This window comes from Myotis lucifugus, unplaced genomic scaffold, assembly GCF_000147115.1.
Source record: "Myotis lucifugus unplaced genomic scaffold, Myoluc2.0 scaffold_403, whole genome shotgun sequence".
Lineage (NCBI taxonomy): Eukaryota > Metazoa > Chordata > Mammalia > Chiroptera > Vespertilionidae > Myotis > Myotis lucifugus.
Genome location: NW_005871451.1, coordinates 644,020 through 661,162, shown reverse-complemented (window position 1 = coordinate 661,162; position 17,143 = coordinate 644,020). Strand labels below are relative to the sequence as shown.

Here is a 17,143-nt window from a genome sequence, read left to right as displayed (position 1 = left end):
AGGGTGGGGGGTCCCCACTGGGGTGCCTGGCAGTCTGGGTGAGGGGCTGAGGCCATTTTCAGGCTGGCCAAGCCTCCCTGGCGATGGAAGCTCCCAGCCTCTCCTTTTTTTCTTCTTTTTTTTTCTGGGATTTATTTACCTTCTATAATTGAAATTTTGTTGCTTTGAGTAGAGCTCAGAGCCGGCCGGGAAGCTTGGCTTCCTCCATCATTGGGGCAACCAAGCCTCCTGCTTGCTCCAGCTCAGTGGCTGCCGGCCGCCATCTTGGTTGGGTTAATTTGCATATAGTCACTCTGATTGGTTGGTGGGCGTGGCTTAAGGCATAGCAAAGGTACAGTCAGTTTGCATGTGTGTCTTTTATTAGTGTAGATGTGCCCATTTCCATGGGGTTCTGAATGTGTGAATCTTATTGCTGTGCTGTTTTTTTTTGAAATAGGTGACTTCAATCCAAATCCCTCTGTTTCTGGATACATTACAGTGATATAAGGTTTTAGAGAGTAGAACATTTTTATTAAAAGATCTATAAACATATTCATAATACAAAAATGTGAGTTTCTGCCAACAGGAGATTTGATTGGTTGCAATACTAGACTTACTGAGTTTTACACATGTGCAAATGTGTCATGGCTAGGAGAAGGCTTTTAATGACCAGAAGGCTTTTCTTTTTTGCTGAAGTAGGGTGGCTGGATTAAGCACAAGACTAAGAAGATCATAACTTTGTTTCAATTACTCTTGTTCCGCATGCCTTGTGTCAACAATTGAACTATATATTAGACACATGCAGTAAAGAGGTTTTGGCAGATTAGAAAGCTCTTGGCTGGGAGCTGGTAATTTTGAGGTAACTGATTTCCTAGATGTGCTGCTATTGTAGGTTCTCCAAGTCTCAGTAATGTCATAGGCTATGCTCTATCTCCCTTTTCATACTCATCTAATAAATAGTAGATGAGTATGATCCCACCAGAAAAATCAACAGGCTGCCTGAGAAAATATCTTACTTGCTGTGCGTTTTACTTGATTATAGTTTTAGGAATGAAAAGCTAGAAAGTAATGAAAAAACCAACAATGACCTGTCCATATTTGGATCTTTCCTTGGGATTTTAGGTGCATCAAAATTTTAAAAAACATATAAATGGGTATTTGCGAAAATAAAAAGCCAAGTAACTTTTAATATATATACAAACAAAAGGAGGAGAAAGAAGCTAAAACCTAAAAAGCATACTTATCATTGTTGTACATAATATCACTTTGAGTTGGTGAGGTAAGATCAGCTGTAGGTAGTGTATTCATTTACAATATACCTATACTCCTGGAAACCCTCCAATTAGTCACTGCTGACAAGGTTTCTGCCATATCTAAAATCTGATCCTTTGCAGCAACAGCTCTGACTGGACGAGGGGATGCATATACTCCTCAGTGACTCCGCACTGGCCGGCTTTACCCCATTTAAATGCGGTGAATGAGGACTATTTACGCTAAGTGTATTAGCGTCAGTAATGCTGCAGTTGCTAATAAATGGCTATAGGTTGGTATAAAACTGCTTAATTAAACTTGCGTTAAGTAGAAGAGAGGCTGGCAAAGAATTTGAATAACTTGTTACTTTGCTTACAAAATGAAATGTCCAGTATATCATAAAGGAGTAATTCCAAAACGTTAAATAAAGCACCTTATCTTCTGAAGTCTATTTGTCTTCAAAAATTTGTAGAGTCATTAAATGAAATGTATTGTCTTTTCCCAAAGGGCATGCTACTGCTATGTACCTTTACTTAAATATTATGATGATTAATAAAGACTGCTCTCATGGACATATTTGTCTGCATGTGAAAAGGCTGTATTATTTTTTTATTTAATCCTCACCCGAGGATATATTTTTTAAATTGGTTTTTAGAGAGAGAGGAAGGTGGGCAGGGAGAGAGAGAGAGAGAGGAGACATCAATTGAGAGGAGAAACACTGATTGGATGCCTCCCGTACGCACCCGGACCAGGATCGAACCCAACCCACAACCTAAGTGCCCTGCCTGGGAATCAAATTTGCAACCTTTTGGGTTATGGGATGATGCGCCAATCAACTGAGCCACCCGGCCAGGGCAAAAGTCTGCATTCTTAGTGTTTACCACAAACCCAACGCAGCTGATGGTCCGTCTGCAGGTCAGTCAGCTCTACAATAGTTCTCCAGCTACACTGGCAGGCATACGCCCGTGCTCCTTTCTTCTTTACCAACTTTGTTTTTAATTTGTGGAATTCTGGCATGTTGTTCCTATTAGTAAAACATGAATGTTTTAGAACAATGGCTTTTCCAGTGCGTAATGACTTAAAACAAATTCTAGTTGCTTTATTTTCCCATCGTTATTAACATCTGAACACTCAACAAACCTTGGTTCCCCCCTTCACACAAATAACAGCGGATATGCTTCTGTGTTCTTTCTGATGGCATTTCCTCAGTAACTAGCACTTTTCCATGGCATTTCTCTAGTCCTGTTTATTAAGGCTATTTAGAACATAATGACCTAAAAAAAGCTGAAAAATTATGATTTGCTTTATCAGAGATGACATGATATGATAATACGGTGCATCGCTTCTCTGACTCTTGGCTCAGATCAAGTGAGAACAGAGTGAAAAGGGTGGTGGTTCATCTCCTACCTCAGATACTTACTACACCAAATGCTAAAGTCTATTTGTCTTCTGAAGTCTATCTGTCTTCGAAAATTTGTATGGTCACTAAATGAAATTTATTGTCTTTTCCCAAAGGGCATGCTACTGCTATATACCTTTACTTAAATATTATGATGATTAATAGAGACTGCTCTCATGGATATATTTGTCTGAATGTGAAAAGGCTGTATTATTTTTTTATTTAATCCTCACCCGAGGATATATTTTTAAATTGGTTTTTAGAGAGAGAGGAAGGTGGGCGGGGAGAGAGAAAGGCCAGCAATATGGCAAATGGAGGGGATATAAGAGGCATAAAAATTATGCCCTTCTGATGGGTTAAGTACAGAAATTTTTCATTACTAGAGAAAAAGTGCCTGTTAATTCTATGTGTTGAACTGACATATCTTTAGTTTTTTAATGATATGTTATTTACTTATAGTGTCAGCAATAAAATAATACCTAACCTACATTAAGTGACAATGTTAAAATAATTAAATCAATTGGCAGGACCATCATGAAAATGATAACCATCTGATTGATGTAATTATAAAAAAAGAATAGAGAAGTTAATTTGTGTTTAATTAATTGAAAGTCAATTATGATTTTCAAGTTAATCCACGTACTGAATTTATCTAACTATTCCATGGCAGAAGAAAAATATAAACATTCAAAATAGAATGATAAATGGAAAGTAAAATGATGAAACACAACACAAATATTAAAAAAAAGAGAGATAGTCCCATCTTTTCTTCTGAGGTCACTGCAGAAGGCAGGCTGCGAAGTGCCCTCTGGTGGCCAGTGGACACCACATTCAGTCCCGGGACTGTGCAAAATCCAGGCACAATTCTGAAGGTTAGAACCTCACAAAATCGGAGAGATTTTCCAGGTCAACTGTCTGATTCAAGAAACTGAGACTTTGACCAGCTAAGTCTTAGCTAAGGTTATAGTGAGCCAGGGGAAGAAATGAATCATCTAAGTTTTGTCAGAAAGAAAAAAAATCCACAAAACCGTGTGTTTAATGAATACTAAAAAGTTAAATGAAGAAAAATGGTTTTTATTCAATCTGCAATATATTTTGACACATTTAACATCTGATACCTGATTGAATTTTTTAAAAAATGTTTTTTAAAATTGATTTTTAGAGAGAGAGGAAAAGAGAGGGAGTGAGGGAGGGAGACAGAGAGGGAAACATTGATGTGAGAGAGAGACATCAATTGGTTGCCTACTGTACCAACCTGATCGGGGATCGAACCTGCAACCTGAGTATGTTCCCCTGACCAAAAATCGAACAGAGGCCTTTTGGTGCACAGGACGATGCTCCAATCAACTGAGCCCCACAGGCCAGGAAGTGACCGAATCCTTAATTAGGGGTCTTAGGAGTGCCAGAGCTCTGACTCCTGTGACAAAGGTAGAGGTTAGCAGTCTGGGGGCTCTGGCTGTGGCCACAGTTCTGGGGGCTGCTGCTGACCTGGAATCTGATGCTGAGACAAATGATGTCAGAGAAAACAGAATCCAAAAGAGCCAACAAAAAGCCCCGCTGGATGTAGCCTTTCCCAGACAGCCCGTGCTCGCTTTCCTGGTTTGAGCTGGGATGTTCCCCGGGAGGGTTCTGAGCTCTCTCCAGACGGTCTTCCGTTTTAATGCCCCAAACCTCACACTCCCTCACCCCTGCATCTGACAATGATTGGCAGTGCCTGTGCCTGACCCTGTGTAAAAATAAAACTTCTCTTTCTCATTAACAAAACAAACAAAACAAACAAACAAACAAACAAGCAAGCAAAGCCAGGCTGCCACAGATCTAGAGTTCTTAACTGAGACACTGCAAGTTCCTCAAGTACCAACTAATCACCAAAAAGCTCACTTAATGCCTGTGCTCCGTTTTGATATTAAATGCATTCTATTCTGTAAAAATTACTGGTGCATCTTGGTGACATGTGGGAATTATCAGTCACTCTTTAGATGAACCAGAAGTAGTATCTAGCAGAGGAGTTAGAAAAGTCAGAAAAGGCAAAACAGACCTGAAATGAAAAGTTAACTTTTCCAATAATGGGATTACAGGTAGGCTAACCTGACCTGGGATTTTGGGAGGTCACTAGGCTTTATTTGGATTGAGGACTGTGAAACCTCTTAAATTATACTTTTTCTGGATATTTGTACATTTCAATTTACTTTTGTGTATATGTGGAGAAGATTCAAAATTTTCTAAGATTTTTAAAGCAGTTCTTGATGTGAAAAAAATTTGAAAACTATTACATTAGAGGAGACTCCTAGGGATTTACATGAGAATGGATGTGGGAAGAGGTCTGGAAAACTCCCCCTTTTCTTTCTGCTACTGGAGAGTGCTACAATGTATTATGATTACTTGTATCCGAATAGACAGTTTTTGTCTAGGCACAGGTCAGGGAAGACACTAATGAATGATATGTGTGCTATTAATTTTTTTAAATATATTTTATTGATTTTTTTACAGAGAGGAAGGGAGAGGGATAGAGAGCTAGAAATATCGATGCGAGAGAAACATCGACCAGCTGCCTCCTGCAAATGCCCTACTGGGGATGTGCCCGCAAACAAGGTACATGCCCTTGACCTGAATCGAACCTGGGACCCTTGAGTCCGCAGGCTGATACTCTATCCACTGAGCCAAACCTGTTAGGGCTGCGCTATTAATTTTTAACTCTAAATTTTTATTTAAAGTGAATGCATAGTTTATTTTTATCACTTATAACATCTTAAAAACATTAGGTAGTCAGTAGTGTATAAAAATGTATAAATTGCAAAAGTATGAATAAGCCTATCCTGACCACAGGAGGGAGGCAGACATGTATCAACCTAACATTTAGATAAAATGGGAAGGTGTCCCAGGAGGTGGAGAGCTTGCACAAAGTAATGGGGAATGGAGTACTGAGGAATTTGATGTAGCTAAAATCTTGTGAAGGAGGAAAGTGTACGGTGGAAAGACAAAGCTGGGTGATGGATAGGGGCTTGATCCTGGAGGCCTTGGGTGCCATACTAAGGAATTTGGACATGATTCTGTAAGCACAAGGGTTCTGGGTAGGAGAATGGCACACTCTTAGTTATGCTTTAATTCTCAGGAAGGAAAAGGTGGTCTGAAAGAAGATACTGTAGGCAGAAAAGTGAGTGAGAAGGCTATATCTATATTCTTTTAAAATATATATATTTTTATTGATTTCAGAGAGGAAGGGAGAGCGTGAGAGAGACAGAAATATCAATGATGAGAGAGAATCACCGATTGGCTGTTTCTTGGGGATCAAGCCTGAAACCTGGGCATATTAAATTCCCTTCCTGACTAGGAATCGAACCGTGACCTCCTGGTTCTTAGGTTGATGCTCAATCACTGAGCCACACCAGCTGGGCAAGAAGGCAATATCTAGATTCTTGTCCAGAAGCAACATGTCTTACCTAGGCTGACAGCAGACAGATGGAAAAAAGGAGATGGATGAGAGGAATGTTGAAGAGGTAGAGGCCACACAATCTGGCCAAGTCCACAAGAGACATTACAGCAAAATAGAAATATAAAGTTATACTTGGTACATTTTCACAGTGAAATTCTTTAGAAGCTTACCTGAAAAACAGATAATCGCATGATTTGTCCCACATATAGTCATCATAGCTTACAACCCAGAAATCACACGCTGTACAACGCAGATGGTCACATGATCTGTTCAGAGAAAAAGAACTGTACATTAAAGATTATTGGTATGTTTAAATATAAAAATATGGTGATTTATTCATAGGATATACCATATATTACAAACTACTGAGTAAACAACAAAAAAATAAAGATTAAACTGATTGTAAATTTTTATACTAAAGGACTAATTATATATCTAAAATTCCAGGTTAATTTCTACATATACCTATTTTTTTAAAAATATATTTTATTGATTTTTTACAGAGAGGAAGGGAGAGGGATAGAGAGTTAGAAACATCAATGAGAGAGAAACATCTATCAGCTGCCTCTTGCATACCCCCTACTGGGGATGTGCCCGCAACCAAGGTACATGCCCTTGACTGGAATCAAACCCGGGACCCTTTAGTCTGCAGACCGATGCTCCATCCACTGAGCCAAACCTGTCAGGGCTACATATACCTATTTTACTAAGATCTTATATGCTGACACATTTATGCACACATATATACTGTACAGGTAGAAAAGAAAGGAAATGGATGTGTAGATCTTTTAGTTCAATGGTTTTCAAATTGTGCCTGAGGGAAGTCTTCACTTAACTTCTTTAAGTTGCTTCCTTTCCTAATAAAATTTTCAAGAATGCCTTTATCACAGAATTTGCCATGTTATGTAGAAATGAATGTCTCCCCCTTAAGCTACTTAAGTGCTGGGACAGTATCTTATTTGTTTGTTTCCCCAGTGGTTGGCATTAATGCATTCATCCCTTCCTCTCTGTAAAAAAATCAATAAAATATATTAAAAAAATATATTCAATCTCACTAATACAGGTATTGTAGAATGGTAGTTAAGAGCGTAGACTCTGAATACAAATTGCCTAGGTTCAACTACTGATTCTACTATTTTCTAGCTGTGCAACTACAGTCAAGTAACTCAACTTCTCTCTGTAACTGTTTCCCTATATGTAAAATGGGGATACTAATAATTTTTAGACATCTTTTAGAATTACAATGAGGACCTAATGAGTTAATATTGTTAAAATGCTTCTAACAGTGCCTGTTTGTTCAAAAGGTAAAATATAACAAATAATTAAAATTTAAAGCAACAACAAAATAAATTTTTAAACAATTTAAGTTAGCAAAAATTAGCACCCTCAGATATTTCTGGTGGGTATGTGAACTGCTTTAACCTTTGGGATTATTTTAAAGTTAAAATTATCCCTCACTGTTGCACTAGCAATTCCATTTTGGGGAAGCTATTGCATATAAATTAAAGCACCAATATAAGCATATATCTCAAGAATTTCTACTATTGTAGAAGTGGCAAAAAACAAGATACCACTTGGATACCTACCTAAAAGGGAAAGAAATGAATAACATACAGTATATTTATACTATGGAATATTAGACAGCTGATAAAGAGAATTAATTTTTCACTGACCTAGAAAGATGTCGAAAACAAGGTGCACAGTAACATATATAGCATGACCCCATTTTTGTAAAAACAACAACAAAAAATTCCTAAACAGGTATTTATAAGGTAAGAACATGGAAGAAAATGTAAACGGTAATATACTATCAAGCCCATATTGGCTGTCTCAGGAATGATGGGTGGAAAGGAGATTATTATCCTTCTCTTTATACATTTTTCAAGTTTGTTTTTATTTTTTCAATAAGGATATAATCCTTCTGTAATTAAAAAATAATAAAGTAAAACCCAAATATTTTTCACTTATTTTCCTTAAAATTCAAATATAGTAACTTCAAAATTGCAATTTTTTTTGGCTTAAAGATTCCTTTGAGAATAAATGCTTTCTATGTCTAAAATTATGTTTAATCATAACAGTAACTAAATATTTAAAATCTACACAAGTTTCATAAGTCCATATTTTCTTTTAAACTGTGAGCAATTTACGAAGTTGTATTTGTACATATGGAAATTCAACACAATTATATTTGTATACATTTGAACTTGGATTTTGAACGTACAAAGTCAGGAAATGCAAAATGATGGTTCCCAAAGCTGCCATAACTTGCTTTCTTATGCATATGTAGTTTATTACATGATTGCACAGAGTGTTAACTTTAATGCTTTAATACATATGTGCAATTTGGCTGAATTATTGCTGTTGTGGGAACTATAATTTTGAATTTCCTGACGTTTTGTATGTGTAAAATCTCAACCATAATGTTACATACAGCTTTTTAATTTAATTTAAAATTTAGTAGTTTATTCAAATCTATTCACACTACCACAGTTTCCTACAAACACTGTCCTTTGAGAAAAATAAAACTCACTTGCAGCTAAGAAATCATTCTGCTGCTACGATTCACTTTGTTAGATCATAATTAGTACCAGTCTATGCAATAATCCAGCCTTGCAAGTAGTTTAAAAAATAATTAGGAGTAAAATTCGATTTGGCTTGAAAATAACGCCTTAGTCTTATCTAGACCTTATTAATGCCACCACGCTTCCTGCTACTACTCTCTCTCCCTTCCCCATCAACGGGGTAAAAACTCAAATCTTTACACTCTAAAATCATTGAGTATTACTCCTAAACCAGAACTCTACCCAGAAATCAAACAAATAAAACACATAAAAAACAGGCAGAGTAGACTCAATTTCACTTATGCCCTGGACGTGTAAATCAGTGCTTATATTCATGTATAGCTAGAGCACACCGAAAATAAAGTAATGGCCCGACCAGCGTGGCTCAGTGGTGGAGCGTCAACTTATGAACCAGGAGTTCACGGTTCGATTCCCAGTCAGGGCACATGCCGGGGTTGCAGGCTGGATCGTGTGTGTGTGTGTGTGTGTGTGTGTGTGTGTGTGTGTGTGTGTGTGTGTAGGAGGCAGCCAATCAATGATTCTCTTTCATCACTGATGTTTCTAGCTCTTTCTGCCTCTCCCTTCCTCTCTGAAATCAATAAAAATATATTAAAAAATAATGTAATGATTCCAATGAAAGATAAATTGTCACTTTTCTTTTTCTAAAATGTGGAGGCAATTGAATATGAAGGTGTCATCAACAGTTTTGCCCCTTTGTCCAGCCAATCAATAGAATGTTTATTATTTCGAAGATGTTTATGGTGGGGATTTTCCAAATACAGCCCAATATAGTCTTCTGCCCAGACCCTGTGGTTTTCAGTAAAATCCTGTCAGATCTACACAGTAGACTAGGGACTCTTGACATCTGGACAGATGGAGAAGAACAGCAGCTGCAGTAGCAACATCAGCCACGGTTCTCCCCTCTTAGATACATTGCCTGGCCTTCTACAGACTGGTTTACTAGAAAGCAATGGAGCAGGACTCAATTACACATTTGAGTCCTTGCTTTGTAATACTTTATGTGACCTTGGGCAAGGCACATTACTTGGGAGTCATTCCTAACAATGTTCTCTCTTAGCCGTTAAATTCACTGAATTTTGTCAATTCTAGATTCTAAACAGCTCAAATGTGACACCTTTCCCCTACAGCCACTGCCACCACTCAGCTCACAGCTACCATCATCTCTTTCCTGGACCACTGTGAAATACTGCCTGCTGACGGGCCCTCTCCTGTCTTGCCTCTCAACTTCCCATCCATTTTCTATTCAGCAGCTAAAATAACTTCCTTTAGAAACACAAATATGATTATGTGACTCCATCTGCTAAAAAACAACCAACCAACCACCCACCACTAGCTTTTACTGTGTCTATGACCAACTTTTCCTAAAATCTGCAGAGGATTACAGGGCCGCCAACCAATCAAATGTCCCTCGACTACCTCTCCGGCCCCATCAGGAGCCACTCTTCCCCAACTCCCTGCGCTGCAGCTCCCCAGCTGCTCTCTGCTCCTCCCACACGCTTCCCAGCTCAGGGAGCATCTAACCTGGCATACTCTCTGGCCCCAACGGTCCCCTCTCTTCACTTCACTTCTACTCGTTTTTCATATCATAGGCTGAGTCGATGTTACTTGCTTAGGGAAGAATTTTCTAACCCAGTGGTTCCCAAACTTATTTGGCCTACCACCCCCTTTCCAGAAAAAATATTACTGAGCGCCCCCTGGAAATTAATTTTTTTAAAATTTTAATAGCAATTAAACAGAAAGATATATGTATTAATGTTTCTACCTTTTTCGTAAAATATAGTAAAGAAAGGTGTAAATTAGAAACATTGAAGTTTGAAATTATGAAACTATTTATTGAACTCAGAATAGAAAGGTAATACAAAAAAAGTTAAAACAAATGCACCTGTGGCCATCACCGCCCCCCCTGGATCGCTGCAGCGCCCACCAGGGGGCGGTAGCGCCCACTTTGGGAATCTAACCCTTCATAGTAACTGGGGTGCCAATGATCTATGCTTATAGTCTTCTGTACTTTCCCTTCACATTACACATCATGTGAAAATTAAATACCCATTTTTGGAGTTATATTTGTGTAGAGTCCCTCTCCTCATCTAGACAAGGCTCACGGCGTGTGGCTTCTCATGTGGCTGTTTGGCGGGGCTGCGCTGCTTCGCTCGTCTTACCAACTGGCTTCCTCTGCCCAGAAGGAAAATGGCAGACGCTTCCTCTGCCCGTCCTGTGGGAGCCAGGCGGGGACCGCGTGATCCAGGCCCTGCGCGTGGGGCTCAGAGAAAGGCGTCACCACCATGAGCAGCAGAAACCCACCCTCACAGCTTTCAATGGCGATCACCCAGAAATAACCAAGATCTCAGTAAAGCGCTCTTGGACTGGCTAAGAAATATACTTCTGACTATGAAACAGATCGATGCCAAGATAACTGTGTTTTAAAAACAGGGTTTCAAATTGGAAAACCTAGTAAGAAAGTATATTTCTGACATCCCACCTCTGTGAAGTAGTTGTTCCAATTCCACACGGAGCAGTGCTTCCACCGAGGTACACGGGGTTGCAACTAGATAGGTTCAACAAGCGGGAGAAAAAGAAAATTACAAGAAAGAAATATGAGACGTTAGTTTGGCTTTGTTAACGCTACAGTCTTATAATCAAATTGTATATTTTCCTGAGCAAGCCAACCATTTTAAAGAAGAGGTATTTATTCCGGGATCACTGCTTTATTGGCTATAACCTGTATAGTCAGGAACACTCAAAGAGTTAAAATGAGTCACAGAGAAATGTGTTTGCCAAATAATGTGAGGGACAAAGTAAATACCGAAGAATATAACAGAACATTAATTTTGAGAAAGTGTTCACACTTTTTTTTTTTTTTTCACATGGCAGAAAATTATTTACAATAGCAATAATCTCTCATTCAAGTTCCTTTCCACTAAGGGGTCACAGACCATAGGAACACGAAAGATATTGCTATTGGTCTTTCTCCTGAAAGCCAACCAGTGCTTTGTTGTTCAATGTCACTGTTGTTTAAGGTAATAAAATCGACTAGACTATGCTCATAGTGTTTGCTCACTAGTGTGTATAACTTACCGAAGCAATCTCAACTTACCTTTTACCGCGGCCTTGAATGGGAGCACTGACAGATGTGTTACCTGAAGATTTAGGTTTTAATTTCTGTTAAGAAAACAAAACAATAAAAGGCCAAGAGTAACTTAGATAATTGTAACATGAAAACTAATATTCTTTATTTTATAACAAGAATATTTTTAAAATGACTTAAAATAAAAAATTTGTATCATTTTAAAGTTTCCGAAGTAAAAACAATGATCAAAACCTTTTTCTTAAAGGCAAAAGGGAAGTCGACCTCCCTGTGGAATTTGCAAATTACTCTGCTTTTAGTCTAGGAAATTGATATACTGCCATTATTAGCATGCTAAGATTTAGAGTCACTTTATAATTCTTCAATTAATACTAAAGTTCAATGATTTAATATGAAGGACCTTCTATTTAAAACCTCATCCTGGAAAAATTCAATTGAGGGAAAAAAAACCCCTCAAACTCATTTTTAAAGGCTGTGAATAGTACTCACCTGAACTAAAAATAAACTAACGAAACTCCTGGGTAACTTCAGGAATATTAATTTTGATCAAGTGGAAAGGTATGAACCAATAGGCACTTGAGGAGAATGTGGACCTACCTAGTCACAACCATACAGTAGTTCCTATATGGTGACATAACATCGTCATCATTAGCAGGCATTTATTAAGTGTTAACTGGTGTATAGTACCAAACAACATAAACCCACATACGAAGCCCACCGCCAAGAAGAGGAAGTGAGATGGAGAAAAGGCAATTTAAACTATGTAGCAACATGGCTTCATTTGACCTAGTAGGTGAGGAAGTTTAATGGAGGCAAAAATATTTTATTTTACTACTTCTTTTAACTCTTCTATCTGATGTTTTAAACAGAACTGGAAAAAGTTGGGGCGCACGTCTCAAAAATAATAATGTGCATGAGTCTCCTTCTGCTTTTCCAAAGGTTTCATGTACCATCCAGGCTCCTGCTTATGACCTGGAGCTGGCAAACTGTCATGTTTACTGTTGTTTCTGGGCTCTTCTGTGTGGGCCTGAGAGCAGTTCAGAAACAGCAGAATGGGCAAGCAGCGGGGGAAGGCGCAGTACTACCAGGAGCTTGATCTGGCCTCTGAGGACGAGGTGGGCATGGATGGGCCGTTCAGACGCTTCTTTTCCTTATCCAGTCAATGTTTTACATAGACCTGCTCCCCTTCAGAAGTTTATTTGGGTTTCTTTCTCCCTTGCAGGCTGGAAACCTGGATATAACAACTTTAAAAAGGAGCATGCAGAAGAAGTACATAAACATTTATTTCCTCATGACTGCAAGAGTTACTTTTATTTCAAATTTGTATATCTTTTTTTGTTAATCCTCATCCAAGGATAATTTTTCCATTGATTTTTAGAGCAAGTGGAAGGGAGGGAGGGAGGGAGAGAGAGAGAATCATCGATGTTAGACACATTGCTTGGTTACCTCCTGCATGCGCTCCAACTGGGACCGGGGATTGAACTGCAACATTTTGGTGCCTGAGGCGATGCTCTAACCACTGAACCACTGGCCAGGGCTCAGATTTGTGTATCTTAAAGCCAAGCCGGAGACATATTTCCTTCTGCTTTTGAAATGCCCTGAACTGAAGAAATAGTGTCTCACATACAGTATGCACTCTGAAAGTACTTAATCATTAATTCCTCAGGTGATCAATGAATCACAAGAACATCATGTAGTTTATTTTTTCTACTATTGATTAAATCAGCATAGCTATTTGGCATTTATAATGCATTCTTGTTCACAGAGTATTCAACACCATTGCTATTGGGTTGACATGTAAATCAATGAGGCCATCAGCTTAGTTATTACTTTGGATTAATTGAAAATGTTAAATTTAGAGAAATAAAGATAAGGTCTATACTAGTCATTTTATTCGTCTGGTTGACAAAAACATAATTGGCCCATGTCCATATCCTTAACACCAGCTCTGCCTAGCGGTTTTCAGTCCACTGTCTTGCTTTAGTTTTCCCTACCCTTAAAAAACTTTGGTATTATATTTATCTTTTTAGATTTATTTTTCTTTGTGGTCCTTGTAACTTAGACTTTCATTTGGTCTCTTTATTTAAAATCTAACAAATATATTTTATAACTACCAAAATGGTAAAAATTAAAGTATATAAATGCTCATACTCTACTGGTAAGAAGAATATAACTGATACAGCACTTTGGAAAACACTTTGGCAATGGGTAAAAAAATGGAAAATGAGCACACCTTATAACCTAGCATTTCCTCTTCAAGTTTATACATCCTAGAGAAACTCCTGTATGTGAGTAAAAGAAGAATGCCAAGATATCTGAAGAGGCATTGTTTGTAAGAGCAATAATTGGGCATAATTTAAATGTCCATTACCAGGGAAGTGGATAAACTGTGGTAGAATTACTTAACAAGGTATTATTTAGCAATGAAAATGACTTATGGTTAATACCTATGTAATAAAAGTATACAAGTATGGATAGAAAGGTTAGTGGTTACCTCTGGGTAGGAAGGCAATAAGTAGGATTTGGAGTTTTTAAACTATACTTATAATTTTTATTTAAAACATTAAAGCAAAGCAAATATGGCAAAACATTAATATATGTTCAGTATGAGCAGTATATAGGTGGCTGTTATATTATTTTATAAGCTTTTCATAGAGTTAATGTGGATACACAGCATTTACTGGTAAATATTTAAAATATTAACAATGTAGGCATGGGTTATGGGATCACAGCAATGGCATTGCATCTGAGATGCTAAGCACATTCCTGTATGAAAGCTGTTTGTTTTCGGTCTTTCAGAAAAGTGTTGTTATAGAGTCTATAATTAAATACAGGTAACCAACTTCAACTATGAGTTGACTTTTGTTATGGCAGCTTTTCTAATTTCGCATTCTTGCTGAAAATGAATAGCAAAAAACACACAGAGTTTCTAATATTTTATTTCTTCTACAACTCTATGTGGAATAATTTATTTAGATGATAGTATTTCTCAGAATGCAAAGAACTATAGATACTTGTGCATTCTGTAAGTTTTCAGACTATTTTAAACATCTTAAAAATGAAAACAATTATTGCATATTTATAACACTTGACTTACAAAGGATTTTTTATCAAAGTTGGGATCTTCAAATATTTCATTAATAAGACTGTCAAGATCATCTTCTTTTTTAAATCTTTCTGTTGATCTGAAAAATAAAACAAAACAGCTGAAGCTTAAGAGCACATAAAGTCAGCCAGTTACAGAAGAGTTTTATTTAAAGTCTATTATTAGAGTTGATAACAGAAGGATAAATGAGACAATTTTTTTCCTGCTATGGACACAACCTAAGTTTGTTGACAAAAATGTAAGTTGTCAGTTACAAGTTTACATACTTAATATAAGACATTTAAAGCGATACATTTTATTCAAGAAAAAGCTGGGCATGTACTTTTAAACATCGACTACTTATTTAAAGAGCAGTTGTTCCTGGTATCCAGATGTCTCATGGTCATTTATTTTATTATTTGCAGAGCTATCATTTAAAGGGACAACTTCAGTATTTTAACTCTTATAAGGAAAAGATACAGGCTACTTCACTATACAAGGGACAGGTAGTCTCCTGTTCATAAATTCATAATATAAATCAGTTCCTAACTTTTAAGTATCAATGTTGGCTCAGGAAGATTTTTTAATGTTTGACATTATGTATCCAGTAGGGAGTGTATTTGGTATTAGGTTGAGGGCCTTTGCTGCTGTTGCATAATTAACCCTTACAACTACACTGTCAAGTGAAAAGTCTGAACACATGAAAACTGTACTGGTTTGCTACAGCTTTTATAAATGTATTACGGAAAAATCTGGTGTAGTAAGGTGAGATAGGGTGCTGGAAGCCTTACGGATGGACTGTAGTCCAAAAGGACCTGTGTTTGGAGAGCACCCACCTTATCGGCCCTGATGTTAAGCGGCCTGATGCCAGACATCCTACCACTCTGCACCTAGTTCTCCTAAGACAAACAGGCACGGGAAGGCTCTTTGATAAATTCTCCCCATTCCCTACAGGAACGAATAAAAAGAATAAAAGAAATCGCAAGGTGATATTGCTGTGGGACTGGGATGGTAGAGGTGCTGGGAATGAGCACAAAAGGATCTCCAGCACGTGTATGATAATGTGCAAATGATGAGTGATGCCTGCATAAGCATCCAATCAAATGAACGCTAGCCCATTCAAAGTGGTCAATTTTGTTGGCACTACACTTACTTTTTTAAAAAAATATATTTTATTGATTTTTTACAGAGAGGAAGGGAGAGAGATAGAGAGTTAGAAACATCGATCAGCTGCCTCCTGCACATCTACTGGGGATGTGCCCTCAACCCAGGTACATGCCCTTGACCGGAATCGAACCTGGGACCTTTCAGTCCGCAGGCCGACGCTCTATCCACTGAGCCAAACCGGTTAAGGCCCACACTTACTTTTTTAAAAGAATGCTGCTTAGTACTCAACTGCTTTTTAGAACTTGTGTCTGAACTTCAGAATCTTTTCAATGTATTTATCTTCTGAGGGTGAATTTTTGTAAACAAATGTATGTCATTAGAGGCAAGACTGGTAAATTCGCTCACAAAATATTTGTGGGAATCACGCACATGCACAGCAAAACCAAACCACAGATGCAGCCATAGCGGACAAGAGCGCCCTTCTCGGGTGGTTCCAAAGCTGAGCAATTCCGCAAGCATCGCCAGCAGGGTCTAGCGAGAGGTGCTGCAGGGGCTCACTCGGAAGGACAATCTCATTCAGACACAGCATTTGTGTTTGTTTTTTGTTTTGTTTTTTGGGGTTGAGGAGGACATGAGACAAAGAAGGAAGTCCTCCAATTGTGATTACACAGAAGAAAAAGTTCGACAAATTCCAACGGTCGTTTTTCGGATCAAAACCCAAATGACTTAAAATCTTTCCCCAAATTCTCCGAGCCAAAGAAAAACAAAAATCAGCTGAAGACAACAGAACGGAATGTTTTGGGGTTTTTTTTGCAACCATTGTTGCAAGGGTTACTCTGCTTGGGGAATGGGGTCAGAGGCAACAGGCTGAGATTCTCTCTGCGGGCACCTCACGGGGGTCACCCAGGCCCCGAGCGGCCCCCCTCCCTCCCCGCCTCCATGAGGACCCCGGGCTCGGTCTAGGGAGGCGCGGGCTGCAGAGGCGGGGCCCGCCCTCCGCGACGCGCCGGGGGCGGAGTCAGGCCCGGGGAGAGATGCCCGAAACCCCTCGCACCCGGAGCTGGCGAGTGCGCGGCCCCAGGGGTGGGGACGGGAACCGTGGGCGCGAACAGGGAGAAGAGCTGGCAGGGAGGCCTCGGGGCTGGGAGCCGGCTTTCCCAGAAGAGCCCACCCCTCCCCTCCCCTCCCGCCGGGTAACCTGAGCTTTTCGTTCCCTCGGCTC

The 17,143-nt window shown here is 38.7% G+C and overlaps 1 protein-coding gene across 1 annotated transcript in view; it reads right to left on the bottom strand.

Annotated features, from left to right (window-relative positions):
• Positions 1 to 17,137, bottom strand: part of CUNH8orf37 (chromosome unknown C8orf37 homolog) — a 27,491-nt gene extending 10,354 nt beyond the window's left edge. Inside the window, exons 1-6 of the mRNA XM_023743607.1 lie at positions 17,120 to 17,137; positions 14,827 to 14,914; positions 11,739 to 11,803; positions 11,124 to 11,189; positions 6,233 to 6,328; positions 2,119 to 2,254 (exon numbers count right to left, since the gene is read on the bottom strand). Coding sequence (XP_023599375.1) covers positions 2,119 to 2,254; positions 6,233 to 6,267 — 171 coding nt within the window. The 5' untranslated portion in view covers positions 6,268 to 6,328; positions 11,124 to 11,189; positions 11,739 to 11,803; positions 14,827 to 14,914; positions 17,120 to 17,137. The remainder of the gene's footprint in view (positions 1 to 2,118; positions 2,255 to 6,232; positions 6,329 to 11,123; positions 11,190 to 11,738; positions 11,804 to 14,826; positions 14,915 to 17,119) is intronic.
• Between the last annotated feature and the right edge of the window lie 6 nt (positions 17,138 to 17,143).